The sequence below is a fragment of the Ursus americanus genome, chromosome 34 (assembly GCF_024610735.1).
Source record: "Ursus americanus isolate L20-20 chromosome 34, mUrsAme1.1.p, whole genome shotgun sequence".
Taxonomy (NCBI): domain Eukaryota; kingdom Metazoa; phylum Chordata; class Mammalia; order Carnivora; family Ursidae; genus Ursus; species Ursus americanus.
Window position 1 is genome coordinate 4,377,663 of NC_142160.1, and position 19,376 is coordinate 4,397,038.

The following is a 19,376-nucleotide window of genomic DNA, read 5'->3' on the forward strand; positions in this document are numbered from 1 at the left end:
TCTGGTTTGATATGTTTTCAAGTCAAAAGACGACTTTTCTACTATCTGGAGATCCATAATCCCCCAGGGTCTAAATATCTTCACAGGTGATTTTATATAATAAGTCCACTGTAAGAACTCAGTTTACTGTCTTCCAATTGGCACCTGAAAAAAAACACAGCTTCTGCTTGTTACCCCCCCACCATTACATCAGCACCACAATGAGTAATAACATATAATTGGGTATTTCCTGGAGAAGATAGAAGAGTTCTTTGTTTTTGTCTGGTGCTCATGGTTGTTTGAAGGAGAAATGGAGGTCCAGATGAAGTCAAACAGAGCCATTCTATACTACTGTCCTCTTGGACGTCTGGCACCTATACAATGGCTTAGCTAAAGAGAACCCATATTTGACGGACCCCAGAAATGGACCCTCACCTCTTTGGGCAACTAATCTCTGACAAAGCAGGAAAAAACATCCAGTGGAAAAAAGACAGTCTCTTCAATAAATGGTGCTGGGAAAATTGGACAGCTACATGCAAAAGAATGAAACTTGACCACTGTCTCACACCATACACAAAGATAAACTCCAAATGGATGAAAGACCTCGATGTGAGATAGGAATCCATCAAAATCCTAGAGGAGAACATAGGCAGCAACCTCTTTGACATCGGCCACAGCAACTTTTTTCATGACACATCTCCAAAGGCAAGAGAAACAAAAGAAAAAATGAACTTATGGGACTTCATCAAAATAAAAACCTTCTGCACAGCCAAAGAAACAGTCAAAAAAACTAAGAGGCAGCCCACGGAATGGGAGAAGATATTTGCAAATGACACTACAGATAAAAGACTGGTATCCAAGATCTACAAAGAACTTCTTAAACTCAATACACAAGAAACAAATAAATCAAAAAATGGGCAGAAGATATGAACAGACACTTTTCCAATGAAGACATACAAATGGCTAACAGACACATGAAAAAATGTTCAAAATCATTAGCCATCAGGGAAATTCAAATCAAAACCACATTGAGATACCACTTTACGCCCGTTAGAATGGCAAAAATTGACAAGGCAGGAAACAACAAATGTTGGAGAGGATGTGGAGAAAGGGGATCCCTCCTACATTGTTGGTGGGAATGCCAGTTGGTACACCCACTTTAGAAACCGGTGTGGAGGTCCCTTAAAAAGTTAAAAATAGAGCTACCCTATGACCCAGCCATTGCACTACTGGGTATTTACCCCAAAGAGACAGACGTGAAGAGAAGGGCCATAGGCACCCCAATGTTCATAGCAGCATTGTCCACAATAGCTAAATCGTGGAAGGAGCCGAGATGCCCTTCAACAGATGACTGGATTAAGAAGATGTGGTCCATATATACAATGGAATATTTCTCAGCCATCAAAAAGAACGATTTCTCAACATTTGCTGCAACATGGATGGGACTGGAGGAAATAATGCTAAGCGAAATAAGTCAAGCAGAGAAAGACAATTATCATATGGTTTCACTCATTTATGGAACATAAGAAGTAGGAAGATCGGTAGGAGAAGAAAGGGAAGAAGAAAGGGGGGGGTAAACAGAAGGGGGAATGAACCATGAGAGACTATGGACTCTGGGAAACAAACTGAGGGCTTCAGACGGGAGGGGGGTGTGGGAATGGGATAGGCTGGTGATGGGTATTAAGGAGGGCACGTATTGCATGGTGCACTGGGTGTTATACGCAAGTAATGAATCATAGAACTTTACATCAAAAACTAGGGATGTACTGTATGGCGACTAACACAATATAATTTAAAAAATTATTTAAAAAAAAGGAATAACAAGTGTTGGCAAGGATGTGGAAAAAAGAGAACTCTTATATGCTATTGCTGGGGATGTTATTTGGTTCAGCTGCTGTGGAAAACAGTACAGAAGTTCCTCAAAAAATTAAAAATAGAATTACTATATGACTTAGCAATTCTAGTTCTGGTGATTTATCCAAAGAAAACAAAAACACTGACTAGAAAAGATATCTGCCCCTATGTTCACTGCAGAATTATCTGTAATAACCAAGATATGAAACAACTTAATTGTGCATCAATGGATGGATGGATAAAAAATGTGGTATTCTATAAAATGGAATATCATTCAGCCATAAAAAGAACATCTTTTCATCTGTGACAACATGGTTGGACCTTAAGGGTATTATGCTAAGCGAAATAAATCAAAGACAAATATCATATGATGGCTCTTTAATGTGAATCTAAACAAACAAGCAAAAAAACACACATATACACACACACAACACACAAATATCATAGATAACAGAGAATAGATGGGTGGTTGCTAGAGGTGGAGAAGGGAGGGTGCAAAATGAATGAATGGGGTCAAAAGGTACAAGTTTCCAGTTATAAAATAAATAAGTCTTGGAGGTATGATGTTTAACATGATGACTCCAGTAATACTGTATTGTACATCTGAAAGTTGCTGAGAGATTAGATCTTAGAAATTCTCATCATAAGAACACAAATTTTGTTAACTATGTATGGTGCTGGATGTTAACTAGGCTTATTGTGGTGATCATTTTGCAGTATATACAAATACTGAATCATTCTGTTGTACACCTGAAATTAATAATGGTATACCTCAATTATACCTCATTAAACATTTTTTTAAAATAAGAAGACATTGCTAACTTGAAGGTGTCTTACCATCTTATTTGTAAAGAATTTATTCACATTAATAACATTAAGACTTATGAGCTCATTTTTATGGACATTTTTTCAATTGCTTTTGTGTAAAATTGAGGAGAACATTCAAAATAAATAAATAGGGATTATTTTGAATTTGAAAATGACTTAGAACTATGTTTATTTGTGTAGAAATTATTCGGGTTGGTGACATGAAGAAGATTCATCAGATTGAGCTCATTCCCCATGGCCAGATGGTTGCAGTGATCTCTGGGAGGAGTCACCATGTGCAACTGTTCCCCATGTCAGCTTTGGATGGACAGAAGACTGATATTCACAAGCTGGCAGAAACAAAAGGGTGTCAGACAATGACTTCCGGAACAGTGTGCCAAGGGGCCCACATATGCCTCTGTGTAGCTAGGAAAAGCCAAGTCTTTTGTTACGAGCTGTTTCAGAGCAAGAAAATTTCTCACAGAAAATTTAAAGAGCTCCAAATCCCAACCAATGTCCAGTGGATGGCCATCTTCAGTGAACAGCTTTGTGTAGGATTCCAGTCAGGATTCCTGAGATACCCCTTGAGGAGAGAAGGAATTCCATACAAGATGCTCCACTCACATGACCCTACCCTATCATTTATTGCACATCAACCAGTGGATGCTCTCTGTGCAATTGAGATCTCCAGTATTGAATATCTGTTATGTTTTAAGAGCATTGGAATTTACACTGACAGCAGGGGCCTCCGATCTAGGCCAATTGAACTGATGTGGCCAGCAACTCCAACTTATTGCCGTAAGGCTATCTTACAATTTGTTCTCTTGTCTTTCTGTATCTTTCTTGCCTTTTTTTATTATATTTCTATTTCAGCTAACTATTATTACTGACAGGTTTTATTTCTGAAAACAATATCACTGAAGGTATTTCCTGATTTTTCTAAGTCTTTTTAAGTAGAACAGCTTTAATGAAGTTATATCTAAGTCATACATGTGATAACTTAGCCTTTATCATTTTCTATATTCATAGGAAAATTCACCTTGAATATATCCTTAATCCAAATTGTTGCTCTTTGTAAGCTCCTAAATAGGTTATCTTCATGGTCACTGAAAATCACATACACATTAATAAACCATAAGAAATAGTTACTATGTTTTCCCTTTTAGCTTTAGTTTATGTAAAGTATACATGTAAGGTTCCTAAATAATTTTAGCTTATTTCATATTTTATTGGTGCAGGCCATCATTTTATCAATTAAATACAGCCTTTTTTAATTCACTTAGAGAATAGTTGAGCACTTAATATGAGCAACTTACTCTGCCAAGGGTTAAGGGCACAATATTAAACATAAAGTAGTCTGTGTCCGTTATGGAGATTATAATCATGAAACAAGACCAATAATTAAGCAAGTGCTGTGACAGGGGAGCAGAGTATTCTACAAGAGCGCACTGGGCGGGATACTTACTCTAAACCAGTGGGTCAGGGAAGGCCAGCTAAAGAAATGAGAAGTGTTTTTTAAATTCTTATTTCTCTCCTTCAGTTTGGATAATTTCTATTGAGCCCATCTTCACTTTCATTGATCATTTTTCCCTGGTTTATCTAGGAATTAAGCATTTGAGATATTGTATTCTTCAATTTTTTTTGAAGTTTCCAGTTAGTGAAACTGTCCTATCTTCTAATATGTTTATATTTTTCACAAAGTCCTGAGTACTTACAATAATTATAATTATTCCAACATATGGTTCATCTGTGGGTCTGTTTCTATTGACTATTTTTTCTTCTGGATCAAGGATGATATTTTCCTGCTTTTTTTTACATCTTATTTTTTTACCCTTTGCTGGACGTTATGAATGCTATGATATAGGGACTCTGGACTGCATTACACAACTCTCTAGAGAATGTTGTGTTTTGTTCCGACAGACAGTTAATCTTCTGATGGACTAGTCACCTTGGTTTTGCTCAGGCTTCGCCTTAGAATCGTTAGGATAGGCCTATTTTGGCTTTTCGTTTAGTCCTTACTCCTGAAGAATGGCCTTATTGGAGTCTCAACTGAATGCCCAGGGTTTTTGCCAATGTCTCTCCACTCTGTCTAGGTCAGAAATCTGTTTTTCCAGCACTGTACTACCCATGAAATTTCTGTTCATCCCTCAATGCTCTGAGCAGGTCTCATGGAGTTTTGCTCTGTCCATGAGCAGCTTTGAATTTGACCAGGGACTTTGAGGGAACTGGTGTGCAGATGTCTGGGAGAACTTTTTTGTGCTCTTTCCTCTGTGTACTCTACTTGGCAAATTCCAGACACATTAGAATCTCTTTCCTCTGCCCAGCAAAACTTCCACTCTCTGCTTGGGCTCCATTTTCTCTGCACAGCAATTTGGAAATTTTTCCTAGCAGAAAGCTAAGGGAATGTAGGATCTACCTCATGTCTTTCTTCTTCTTTAGGGATGGCAGTCCTGTGCTGTACACGAATACCTAAAAAGTTACATCATATATATTTTTTCCAGTTTTATAATTATTGATGGTGGCAGGGCATGTCCAATATCAGCTGCCCCGTCATAACTGGAATAGGTCATCCACACTGCACTGTGTGAGCAACTGTAAGTTCAGTGTTTCAGGCATGGAGTTCAAGATGACAGTTCAAGATGGGGCTGGAGGGGTTCTCATGAAGCAGACCACAGAAGGTGTTTTGTAGGCATATGGTTAGATTTGCATTTCAGAAAAATCCCTAGGTTCCAATGGTTAGATTAAAGATGATGCAAGGTAAAACTGGAGGCCAAGAGACCACCTTAGAGGTCATTGTAGAAATTGTGGATTAAAATTGTATAAAGTAGAGGCAGTAGGGTGGAGAGGAGAGAACTTGAGGGATATCGAAGAGATATAATTGACAAAATTTTACATTTGATTGGCAGTGGAAGCTGAGGGACGAGACAATCAGTAATGATTCTCGGATGTCGAACTTGAGCAAATGAGTGGATGCCACTGATATTTACTAATAAAACACAAGGAAGGGTGGACTCAGATAGACAGGGGATGAAGGTTGTGATCATTTAACTTCTTTCTTTTTTGTTGTGTTGAAATATTTCAAATCAATTCCCAGAAGTCCTTATCATTCCACCTCTATACATTTTACATTACATCTCTAAAAATATGGACATTTTCTCATAAAATCACATTGCTATTATCACGCCTGAAGAAGTTACCTATGGTTCTTATTATCATCAAATACACAGTCCATATTCAAATATTTCTGATTATCACAAAGATGTCTCTTTTGACAATGTATTTCTTGGAATCGAAATTCAAAGGTCCACACATTCCTTGTTATTGTTATCATCTTAAATATTGTCTAATCTTGAGTGGTCTTCCAAGCCACTGATTTGTTGTCCTGCAGGATGTTCCACGATCTGGATCTGTTTCCTCATGGTTCTTTTTTCTCTTCCTTCATATTTTAAATTTCCTGTAACTGAAAATGAGCTCTAAAGACTATTATTAAGAATACTTCATTAATAATGTTGTTATGTCACACTGAAGCACATTGGGGCACATGATGTCTGCTCATCTTCTCGTGGCAATGCTAAAATGGATTACTAGTCCCTAATGTTGTCCGCCTGATTCCCTGGATATGCTGAGTTTGTACTGCCAGAGTAGAGAAGAGGACACAGGTTAGAGAACCAAGAAACACAAATGTCAGAGGGATGGTCAGGAGGCAAGAAGCCCACAAAGGAGAATTCTAGGAGGCAAGTATCACTGAGCAGTCAAGTAAGACAGACTAAAATGTGTCTGTTGGTTTCAGCAACAATTGGTGGTTGTTGTGAGAGCAGTTTTAATGAAGGAGTTAGCGCACAAGTCAGACTGCTTGGACTGAAGCATGGAAGTGGGGGAAGAAAGGTAGATGGCACTCTTAAGAGCTTGGCTGTAAGAAAAGGGAGAAGGATGGCACAACCAGAGCATAGGAAGAGTTGTTATATTGCTGTTGTTTTAATGGGGAGATATTCAGGTGAGAATTTTGTAATCGTAAGTTATTATTAGTAATATAGAAAATGTTAGTGGCTGCAAGTTTTCACTGCTTTGTTCATTAACTTCACTTTCCACATATACTTTGCTAATCTTACACTATATTCTTGCTATAAGCTGAATTAGTTTAGGAGCTGCAGATCTTGAATTGTTACGCAATTACTTAATAAAGCTGCCGTTAGATGAAAATGTTAGAACGCTTTTTGTCAGACTTTCACTATGTTGTATTCTAAAACGTAAACCATGCACATCATCTATTCCTTTTATTTATTTTAACCATATTAAAAATATTTGAGGCAGCAACTATATGATAATTAGATTATAATGGAATTCTCTTAGGTTTCCAATCTGATGGGTTTTTTTTTTATGTATTAGGGTTTAGCAGATACGATTTATCAAGAATGCCGTGTGGTTCTACTCATACAATATTTTTGAAATGCCAAAATTTTGGAAATGGAGGACAGATTATTGATTCCCAGGAGTTAGAGAAGGAGGGGGATATGGGTGGGATTATAAAAGGGAACCCTGAGGGATCCTTGTGGTGGTATATTACATATTCTGTATCTTGACTGTGGTGGTGGATACATGAACTTACACAGGTGATAACGTATACAGACCCACACACATACATACACACACAAACACACCTACACACATGTAAACTGGGGAAATCTGCCTAGGATGGGTAGGTTGACTCTATCAATATCAGTAACCTAGTTTTGCAAAAATGTTACATTGGGTTGAACTAGACAGTGTGTGCAAGAGATCTTTCTGTATTCGTAAAACTGCATGTGAATTTATAATTATTTTAATAAAAAATCCAGTTAAAAAATGAATCCTGAAGCCCACACTTGCTGTCATCTCCTCCCCATCTCCCAGGTTACAATGCCCCATATCTCTCCGTGTACAGTGAAAATGCAGTGGACATCTTTAATGTGAACTCCATGGAATGGATTCAGACTGTCCCTCTCAAGAAGGTGATTTGACACTGAGATCATGTGACTAATGAGTTACTGACTGAAAATGGAAACAGGAATATTCATTTGTGCATTTACTAATTTGAAGGCTGAACTGAGAGTGGAAAATTCACACCAAAACCCAAATTGGTTAATTTTATTACTAGTACAAAAGCTATTTTGTGATTCATACTTGCATTAAAGTAGGACTGTTATGATCAAATAGTACATTTATATGTATTTATTTATATCATACACTATAGATGCCACATCCACATTCAGTTTAGTTACTTTTACTTTTACTAATTTTCACTTAGTATAATTTTTCATCCTGAGAAAGAAAATTTTATAGGCTAAGGAAAAAAAAAAGAAAAAATATATAAACAAAGCTGTGTTTAAGATTCTCAATTAGGATTTTATAAATTCACAATAAAAATTTTTTATCTCTACTACAAATAATCTCAAACATAAAAAATTTAAACATAAAAGACTCACATTTTGTAAGAAAAGATCAATGAAGATTTAAGAATAATTAAATTTTGGGATATTTATACGTAAGATGAGCTATGTATCAAAAAAAGTTCATACAGGAATAGGATGAAGAAAGTAGTCAATTATGTGAGATTTTGTCCTACTTTAAACAATATCAGCTGTGGGAAAAGCTTTTGCAAGGACTGCCTAACTACATAAAACATGAAAAATTTCCAGCATTCTAAATGCGAATCAGTCACATTAACTGCTTGATAAAATGAATTTATGAGGCAGATGAATCTTCTGAAGATAACATTTTATTACTAATAACTTTTAAAAAGTTAACTGAAAAATTGAATGTATTTCTATTTGTTACCAATTTTCAGATTTCTTTAACCTACAATATTCATGTTTCTGAAATTTTATCCATGATTTTTTAACAGCATCCATTCCCTCTGACTTGTATTTTTCTGGTTTTTGTTGGTTTGTTTGTTCATTTTGTTTTTGGGAACAAAGTATTTTGAGGGGGCGCTTAGAATATTTCAATAACTAATGCTTTATATTTAAGCAAATAGGCATAACTTAATTTTAAAAAGTATTTGCTGAGATGGTAATCTTGCTTTTTATTATTTTAGGTTCGACCCGTGAATAGTGAAGGATCCCTAAATATTTTACTTTCAGAGACAATTAGATTAATATATTTCAAAAATAAGATGACATGTAAGAAACAACTTCTTCTTCTTAGTAGAACTACTTCTAAGACTCCATGTCTCTAGCTGACGTCCCAAGGTCACAGAACAAGCGAGTGGAGAAGATCTGACATTGATTCAATGAGCTGGTGGCCAAGAGTGATTCTTCTTCATCGTTGCATATCTGTATAGATACAACATTTACTTTTGGCACACTCATTTTCCAGTGGGACTGATCTAGGCATAGTTGGACATAAGCATCTGTAAACAACGTAATCACCATTTACAACGTTCACTGTGAAGACGCATTCACTTCCGAACAAGCTGAGGGTCTAGAAGTGCACCAAGCTGCAGTTCATGTGCTGAAAGCAGATGTAGCCCCCACCCCCGCCCCGGCCCCGCCCTCCTTCAGCTTCTCCCACCTATATTTTTAGACTCTAGATTTGTGGTATGAAAAAAGCCACATGGATTCATTTCTTTTTTCCCTTATTTTACTGATAGGACGGAATGCACAGTGCAGCTAAGATTTAGTTTGCTAGGGCTGCCATGACGAAGTACCACAGACGAGGTGGCTTAAACCACAGAACTGTATTGCTTCGCAGTCCTGGAGGCTACAAGTTTAAGATCAGGGTGTCAGCAGGGTTTGTTCCTTTTGAAGGCTGTGAGAGACAACCTGCTCCAGGCTGGTCACTGCAATGACTTCATCTTAACTTGATCATCTGCAAATATCCTATTTCCAAATAAGGTCACATTCACAGGTACTGGAGGTTAGGACATCAATCTAACATCTTTTGGGAGGAGACTCAATTTAACCTGTAACAAGATTTCTTACTGTCTTTTTGAAGTCTAAAGCAGTTTTGATGGTTTCTGGGTGACAGTTATATTTACTTCTAAATATTAAAGAAGAGCTGTATCCTCCCCCAAGGTTAGAAAAGGCAGAGAGTAGAGGCTGATTCTTACCTCCAGTAGAGGGGAGTTGGGTGGGGTCACTTTACGCCACCTCTGTACCTCTTCCTCCTGTTGTGGGCCTCAGAAATGCTTTGCTTTGTCACAATAATCGTTTTTATTTATAGGAGGATTCACCCTTTACATTTTACCCTGCAGCACAACAGAATATTCTAATGCCCTTACACCACAAAAATCTGGTACGAGGAAAACAGCATAGACATGTGCAGGCCAATTAAAGTGGAATGCCACCGAGGCAACTGCTCTCCCCTTCTAAAGACACGATGTTGCTTTATAGCTCTGAATCGGCACAGATTTACTTCTCAAGTACTGTTTAAATGGAACATTAAATTCTGTTCATTAATGCTCCCTTCATATTCTTGATAATGGATAATGGATGCCATAAGCATCCAGTTTTAACTTTTAAAAATTAGAGTAGTATATTTGTGCAGTTCCTTAATTGTGAGATTATGTGAAATTATTGAACAGGGAGGCATTTGAACAGTTTAAAGGATGCTGTTGTTTTATTTGTTTAAAAATTTGTATAGATGGAGATGAGCTGGTATTTCCTGAAACATCAGATAATCATCAGAAGCAAATGGTCCGACACCTCCACAGCAAGCGGCGGTATTCCTTCAGAGTTCCCAGAGGGAAGGGGAGGCCGCCCATGGGGCTGTGACCACCACCCTTCACATGTGGGCCAGAAGGACCACTGCAGAACCACATGTTATTTGATGTTATTTGGAAGAAAAAGAAATAAATCTCTGAAACTTGGGCAGAAATCTCTGTTCCCATCAGTGTTATGTTTATTTCTCTGTGAAACTTCAAAGAAAACCTTTATGTAGTAAGTATAAATGGAAGTTCAATGTCGATTCTTTCTCCATGAATGTGGAAAAACTGAAACTCAGTACGTAAGCCTCCATATGACATAAATATAGAACAAATGCGTATACACATCACAATGTATGTCCTGTAATCACTTTGCGAACAAATAAATAGTACTGTGTATGCATGCCGATTGATTACTTTCCGATTCTGGATGTGTTTTGCTTTGACTTTAGGATAACCTTTGGTGATGAGCCATTACCTGGTAATAGGTAGGTCTTCTTTGGATTACAGCATAGGCTGTACTCTTTGGACCAGCACAGGCTGGTCTTCTTTGGATTACAAATAAAAACATTTCTAAAGTGGTGCAAATTCTTTTAAAAGAACCATAATCATATGAAAAATATATAATATGGCAGAGCTTCTTTGAAGTCTGCGGCTGTTTAAGTCAGTATTTCTACCAAAAACTTTGAAGTTTTTCAAGTTTCAAATTTTCAAGTCTTTTTGAAAGAAGAGAGAACTGTTAAAATCTTCAATCATAATTGTGGATTTCTCTTTTTTTCCTTTCCTTTCACATCAACAATTTTGGCTTCATATATTTTTGAAGTTTTTTGTATTGGATTCACACGCATTTAGGTTATGTTAGATAAGATAGTTGATCTTATCATTATGAAAATTTCGTCCTTATCAAGGAGCCTCCTTAGTCCAATATTCATTTAGCCACTATAGCTTGTCTTACTTTAGAATCTGCATGGCAGCATTTTTTTTCCCCATCCTTCACTCCTAACTCACATGTGTCAAATGATTTAAAGTGTGTTTCCTAGATATAGTTTATGGTTAGGTCTTGATTTTCATTAAGTTTCATAATGTCCACGTTTTAATTGGGAGTACTGAGAACACTTACATTTAATATAAATACACTGACATGTTTGGTTTTGAATATATCATCTTTCGTATTTGTTCTATATCTCCTTTTTCTTCCTTGTTTCTGGATTCTTTTGAATTAATTGTGTATTTAATTATCCAATTTTTCTCTTATAATTATTATTTGTACCACTTTTTTTTTTTTTTTGGTGGTTGCTCTCCAATGTAGATTGTTATAATTCTGATACCAATTAAGATGTATGAGTTTTCCAACACCACCAAGAAATTCTCTGACACCAGCTGGGTGTCCTACAATTCAACTCAATTTTGACACTATCTACCTGGAGATAGTGTCAGATCCCACTGGTTAAGAGCTCAGTCCCACAAGACTGCCCACTCCCCTCTACTTCAGACAAGTCTCAAGCCCAGGTTCTCACCTGTGGTTCTGACATACAGGGTATAGATCAGAGGCCCCAACAACTCCCTCCTAGGGTTCAATTAACTTGCTAGAGTGGCTTACAGAACTCAGAGAAACTGAGTTTATTATATAAGGAACTGAGGAACAGCCAAATGGGAAAAATTGGACAAGTTATATGGAAAAGGCACAGAGTTTTCATGCCCTCTCCAAGTCCAGCATCTCCCTGAACCTCCATGTATTCACCAATCCAGAAGCTCTCTGAACCTTGTCCTTCTGGGTGTCTATGGAGGCTTCATGACATAGACATGATTGATTATATCGATTGGCCATTGGTAATGGATTTAACCTCCAGCCTTTCTCCCCTCCCCGGAGGTTGAGGAGAATGGAACTATAAATTCCAACCTTCTTTTTTTTTCCTTTTTTTTTTTTCTAATAATTTTTTATTGTGTTAGTCACCATACAGTACATCCCTAGTTTTTGATGTAATGTTCCATGATTCATTACTTGCATATAACACCCAGTGCACCATGCAATACGTGCCCGCCTTACTACCCATCACCAGCCTATCCCATTCCCCCACCCCCTCCCCTCTGAAGCCCTCAGTTTGTTTCCCAGAGTCCACAGTCTCTCATGGTTCATTCCCCCTTCTGTTTACCCCCCCTTTATTCTTCTCTTCATTCTTCCCTTCCTTCTCCTACCACACCTAAGAATGGGGGCCGGTTGTCAAGGAACCCAGCGATGTGATTAGAAGGTTCACATTCTATTCCCCCACCCCCCTCCCCTCTGAGGCCCTCAGTTTGTTTCTCATAGTCCATAGTCTCTCATGTGGGGGAATGGGATAAACTGGTGATGGGTAGTAAGGAGGGCACGTATTGCATGGTGCACTGGGTGTTATACGCAACTAATGAATCATCGAACTTTATATCGGAAACCGAGGATGTACTGTATTGTGACTAACATAATATAATAAAAAATCATTAAAAAAAAATAAATAAATAAAATTTTAAAAAAAAGAAAAGGAGGTTCACATTCTTATGTGTTTTCTAAACTCACCTAATCTAACATCACAAAAGACAGCTTTATCACTCTCATCACTTAGGAAATTCCAAGGGTTTTAGAAGCTCTGTGGCAGAAATGGGACAAAGACCAAATGTAAACTTATTATAAATCACAGTATCACAAGTATGCATCTTTAACATCACTATCTACCCTGAAATGATCCCAATTCATCTGTATTATAAAAACCCGTAACAACCTATTTCCATCTCCCTCTCCAACCTTTTGTGCTATAGTAATACATTTTGTTTCCATATGTGTTGTATTTTTTTATTAAATCACCATACTTTGGTATTATTTTTGCTTAAACAGTAAACTATCAAGAACTTATTTTAAAAAGGAAAACAATTTATATTTACCCACATATTTACCATTTTTGGCAGTCTTCATTTTTAATGATTTTTAATGATTTGTTCTGTCTGGAAACAGACACTGATTTTTGAAGAGATAAGATCTGTTTGCAAAATGACCTACTTTGTGAATTATTTTTATTTTTATTCCTCTCATTCCTTTGTTGAATATTCTCAAATTGGGATTATCTATCAGGCATCTATTATATATAGGTAAAATGAACAGCATTTGTAAATGTGTATACCAGTTGTTCTCACCTGGAGACTATTTTTCAGGAACATTTGGTAAAATCTGAAGGGTTTTTGCGGGGCGGGGGGATTTGGTTGTCAAAACTAGGTGGGGTGGGTATGCTGCTGGCATCTAGTGCCAAGTATGCTGCTAAACATTTTCTAATGCACAGGTCAGTCCCTACAGCAAAGAACTATCTGGCCCAACATGTAAATAATGAGGAGGCTGAGAAATACTGATGGTGATGCATGAATCACTATGGCTAGTTCTGAAAACTCTTATGGATTTTTGTGTGGCTGGAATGAAGCGTGCAATATTAGTGAGAGAGTCCAATCCCAGGAAAAATAGAGGATAAGAGATCGAATAGACTAAGGTCCTAAGTATATTGCAACAAGGTTTGCATCCTGCAGGACAGAAAACATTGAATTATTAACTGAGGAATTAACATTAATAACACAGTTTGAAAAAATTGCCCTGGCGGTAATATAGATGGACTGCAAAGCAATGGGGCAGTTGCAGTAATTTAGGAAAGAAATGCACAGGGCTTTAAAGAAGTTAAATGACTTAATAACTTTCTGGACATGAGGAAGATGAACTGAAGCATGACCACTAGGTTTCCACCTTGACAGCTGGGAAAACGTTATCATTCTGTGAGGTCAGGAACACAGTACAAAGGAGCAACCTTGTGGTGTAAAGTGTTGAGTTTGAGATCACTAGAGAGCTTGCAAGGGGACAAGTTCAGGAAGCAGATGGCCTAGTGCTCAGGAGGGAATTGTGTCCTCAAGGAACTAAAGCATTTAGGTGATGGCTGAAGTAACAGTTGAAGCAACTCGGGGTTACAGGAACACCAGAGAAGGTCTGATCAGAGAAGGAGGAACCAGGCACAGGAAAGGAGCCACGACTACATCACGGAAATGAATGCCAAGAGGTTTCAAAAGACAAGCTCTCAAATGCTGCTTCAGAAGCGTAACCTAAATATGGCCGGAAACATGTCCCCTAAGGTGCTCAGAAATCTCAGAAGGTCCGCAGGGCAAAGCAGCAGGCTCTGGGTTGAGGAGCGAGCGCTTGCAGGGAACAAGGCAAAACCTGTACTGTTTGACAGGTCCACGGTTTCGACTGCCCTGTTTATCAGCCTGGCTTTATTTACTGTCTATCCAAATAACTCGTATCATCCTTGCACAGAACAGTGTTGCACTAGGAAGCACATCCCCACCGTTTTCTCACCCCACCATCAAAGCCATAGGTAGCTTACCTGCCCATCAGGTTTGGAAGGATCCCGGCTCTCAGCCCAGGTCGGCCGCTGGAAAGTCTCCCGGAGAGCAGCCTGGGCGCGGGCGGCGCCACATGCGGGGCACGGCCGAGTCCACCTACCCCACCACAACCCCGCAGGCACCTGCGGCGGCACACACCGCGACTCGCACGTGTCCCCTCCAACGCGTCGAGGAAGGCCGCGCAGAGCCTCATGGGAGTTCACTGCACAGCACCCTGGGAACAGCCCCCTGCTGAGCCTTGTGCGCAGGCGCAGCCCCGCCCCCTACCATGGGGAGCCGCCCGCGCCCTGGAAGCTCACTCCTGCAGTCAGGGGTCGGTTGGAGTGAGCGGGCTGGGTCTGGGATCCGCTAGGTGGGATGGGCGCCGGTTCCTGCTCGACCCGGGGTCAGGTTCTTGCAGGGGCGGTAAATAGCGGGCTGTGGGTCTGCAGGGAGGGCTGCAGGGAGCCAGAGGGCCCAGGGCCAAATCTAGCTGCCAACAAGGAACCGGGGGCGAGGTGGGAGATTGCTGAGACTCAGTGTCCGCATCTGTCCGCGAGCACTGTCCACGACGGCCACATGTTCTGACCACCATTAAGATGCTACCTGCGAAGGATGAGCCAGATGCCAAGCGATAAGCACTAGTTAGGTGTAAGCTTCTGTATTTAGAAGACAATTCGTTCTTATTTGACGTAATTCTACCTTTTTTTTTTTTTTTTTAAAGAACATGAAACAGGTGCAGAGCGGTGGTGGGATGTACTGGGGGTCACAAGTTTTTTTGGTGAAGGAGTTCAGGTTCAAAGGCTCCTCTGTGACTTCTCACAGAGCCTCAGAGCAGAGGTGGAGGAACAGGGAAAGAAGGTTCTAGATTTGAATGGTCATAAGCAATTCTTGATCCTCCTGACCAGAGTGGGCCAGACGCTGGGGGTGTTGCCACAGCAAGAAGCCATCTCAGACTATAACAAGAACTCCTACAACTCAACAGCAAAACCACCAACAATTCCTATTAAACAATGGGCAGAAGATCTGAATAGACATTTCTCCAAAGAGGCACACAGATGCCCAACAGGTCGGTGAGAAAATGCTCAACATCACTCATCATCAGGGAAATGCAATCAAAACCACAATGTGATGGCACCGTGCACCTGTCAGACTGGCTAGAGTCAGAAAGAGGAGAAATTGGCGAGGATGTGGAGAAAAGCGAGCCCCTGTGCACTGTTGGTGGGAATGCAAACTGGTGCAGCCACTGTGTTCCACTATGGACCACATGGAAAAGCCACTATGGAAGTTCCTCAAAATATAAAAAAGTATGATACCTATGATCCAACAATTTCATTTCTGGATATTTATGTGGAGAAAACAAAAGCACTAACTCGAAAAGGTATCTGCACCACTATGTTTATTGCAACATTATTTATAATGGCCAAGATGTGGAAACAACCTAAATGTACGTCAACAGATGAATGAATCAGGGGAAGTGATACACAGACACACACACACACACACACACACACACACAGAAATAATGAAAACTTAAAATATTATTCAGCCTGGGGCACCTGGGTGGCTCAGTCACTTAAGTGTCTGCCTTCGGCTCAGGTCATGATCCCAGGGTCCTGGGATCGAGCCCTGCATTGGGCTCCCTGCTCCACGGGAAGCCTGCTTCCAACCCACTTCCCCTGCTTGTGTTCCCTCTCTCGCTGCCGCTCTCTCTGTCAAATAAAATCTTCTAAAAAAATATTATTCAGCCATAAAAAAGAAGGAACACCTGCCATTTGTGACAACACAGGTGGAGCTAGAAGGTATGATGCTGAGCGAAATAAGTCAGAGAAAGACAAATACCCTATGAGTGCACCTCTGCGTGGAATCTAACCCCTCCCGAACCCCCCCAAAACCGAGCACCACAACAAAGAACGGCTCCCTGTAGCAGAGATCGTATTGGGTGGGCTATTGCCCTCTGAGGCGAGGGGGGAGGGATGAGAGAAATGGGTGAACTGCCTCTGTTTGTTTTGTTATGTTTAAATAAATTGGGGGGGGGAGCCAATGTCTTTGCTGGGATCTAGGAGGTCAAACATGGCCCGGACCCCCCAGCCCCCAGACCTCCCGCCTCCCAACTTGATCCCCTCCCTCTCACCCCACTCAGCCCTCAGTCTCCAGGCCAACTTCCTGCTCCTGGGAACCCTCCTCTGAGTATTTATCCCTGTCCAGACCTCTCTCTGGCACATCCTTCCCCTGGACAGCCACTTCACTCTTTCCTTTCCTCGCTTAGGATTTTTGCCCAAATGTTTTCAGCAACCTTTGCTGACAGTTCTGACCCCCAATGCTCACTCCATACCCACTGGCACTGCCCCCATAGAACTTACCATAGAACTTACCACCATAGAACTTACTCATTTGCTTCCCTGACTCCGTGCTGGAAAGAATGTTGTGCTCAGCAAAGGTTTGCGTGGTCACATTCTAACCTCCCTGTGCTGTCTGGGTGGGATCTCTCCCTTTGCTCTCTTTCCAAAAGATTGCTATTTGGGGCGCCTGTGTGGCTCAGTCAGTTAAGCATCTGCCTTCGGCTTAAGTCATAAACTTGGGGTCTCGGGATCGATCCCCGCTCAGTGGGGAGCCTGCTTCTCCCTCTCCCTTTGCCTCCCTCCCCCCAGCTTGTGGTTGCTCTCCCTCTCTCTCTCTTTCTCTCTCAAATAAATGGGGGAATGGGATAGGCTGGTGATGGGTAGTAAGGAGGGCACGTATTGCATGGTGCACTGGGGGTTATACACAACTAATGAATCCTCGAACTTTACATCAAAAACCAGGGATGTACTGTATGGTGACTAACATAATAAAAAAACATTAAAAAAATAATAAAATCTTAAAAAAAAAAAAAAAGAACGATTGCTATTCTTGTGTTATCCAGCATGGTGATGTATTTGCCTAGTCGGTTCTATGGCCAGACCCTGAGATTCCCAAACCCAAAATCACTTCTGCAACCAGTGTGGACTTGTGGGGGACCTCGAGCACCATCTCTGAGGGCTGGTCTCCAGTTGACCAGGTAGTAACTGTAAACATGGCTTTTTGAAAGGCCAAGGCACATGAGGCAGTGACCATTGTAGGTCAAATAACATCGTCTTGGGCATAATATTTAAGCTTTTCAAGATCTACTTTTAGCTATTATTTTCTTGACTGTCACTCAAATGTGTTTTTATTTCTTGTACTTGAAGGAATAGCAGTGGTGGCTGCTCTGGCTTTCTTTGAATTTGTGGGCCACAACCACATCACATGAATATGCAACAGTAAAGCCTGAGCAGGCATGAATTCGCTGTGTATTCAGCAAAGTTAAATTTAGAATGGCTAAAGATGTGCAGAGTAACCGCTATGCTTCCTGGCAGGTTAGACACACAAATGGTAGGAAGATCATAAATGACTGAGTAATATTACTTTGCACAGATAAATCAGGAGTTTACATTTCTTTTCCTTTTTGCTTTGTTATATGTTAGTGCTGCTTTTCACTCTGATGGCTTGAGGTCAATGATCACAGAGTCACCTTAGGAAAGACAACTTTAGACGCCAAGCTGCCCGAGGGCAGGGCTTGTCCCATTCTTGCGTGTCCTGGACACGGTGCTGGGCACCTGGCTGGAACTCAGCAGGTATTTGTTGAATAAGTGAATGAATCCCATTTGGCTTCTTGCTACCTCTGGTTTCGGTGGTTAAAAGCTATTTCATATTTTTCTGTGTAATTTAGCTAATGTTCTTTTAAAAACCTGTTGGAATTTAACCTGAGGAAAAGGAACATTTTCGATTGTTCAGGAATGTAAAGATTCTCACATCACAAAATGTTAAAATGTGTTTGATGTGTGCTACACATGTAAATATCCTGGTTCGGTGTCTTTGTTTATGGGTCATATACAGGGCTTGAATGTTTGTTACAATTTATAACTTTTTTTTTAAGTAGGCTCCACAGAGCTTGAACTCACGACCCTGAGAGCAAGACCTGAGCTGAGATCAAGAGTCAGACACTTAGAACTGACTAGCCACCCAGGTACTGCAACAGTTGTTACGATTTTTTAAAAAAACTTTTATCTTTAAGGTGGTGATGTTGATTTTGGGCTGCTACGTAATGAAGCAATGTGGCCACTAGGTGGAGGTGTTGTACAGTGTAGAGCACACAGCCCTTCCGCTCAGACTTTTCATTATTCTTTTATATTTTATTTTTTTATTTTTATTTTTCATTTTTTTAAAAGATTTTATTTACTTATTTGACACAAAGAGAGACAGCCAGCAAGAGAGGGAGCACAGGCAGGGGGAGTGGGAGAGGAAGCAAGCTCCCAGCAGAGGAGCCTGATGTGGGGCTCGATCCCAGAACGCCAGGATCACGCCCTGAGCCGAAGGCAGACGCTTAACGACTGCGCCACCCAGGCACCCCAAAGATTTTATTTTTTGAAGTAATCTCTACACACAATGTGGGGCTTGAACTCACAACGGTAAGATCAAGAGTCGCACACTCTTCCGACCCAGCCAGCCAGGCACCCAGAGACTTTTACTGTTTAATACAGAGAATCAGATGGAAGTTCTGTGCAAGTGGGCACTTTTGAATATATGTCCCTATTGACGTTTCAAAGCAGTAAATATGATCAAAACATTCAAGACAAAAATTGTAAAGATAAATTATCCTGGTAGTGTTATT

General features: G+C 40.1%; 1 protein-coding gene across 1 annotated transcript in view; it reads left to right on the forward strand.

Moving 5' to 3' along the window:
- Nucleotides 1-10,391, forward strand: part of LOC123776454 (serine/threonine-protein kinase MRCK alpha-like) — a 60,804-nt gene extending 50,413 nt beyond the window's left edge. The window contains exons 13-16 of the mRNA XM_087858842.1: nucleotides 2,842-3,438; nucleotides 7,531-7,628; nucleotides 8,714-8,798; nucleotides 10,261-10,391. Coding sequence (XP_087714968.1) covers nucleotides 2,842-3,438; nucleotides 7,531-7,628; nucleotides 8,714-8,798; nucleotides 10,261-10,391 — 911 coding nt within the window. The remainder of the gene's footprint in view (nucleotides 1-2,841; nucleotides 3,439-7,530; nucleotides 7,629-8,713; nucleotides 8,799-10,260) is intronic.
- The last annotated feature ends 8,985 nt before the right edge of the window (nucleotides 10,392-19,376 follow it).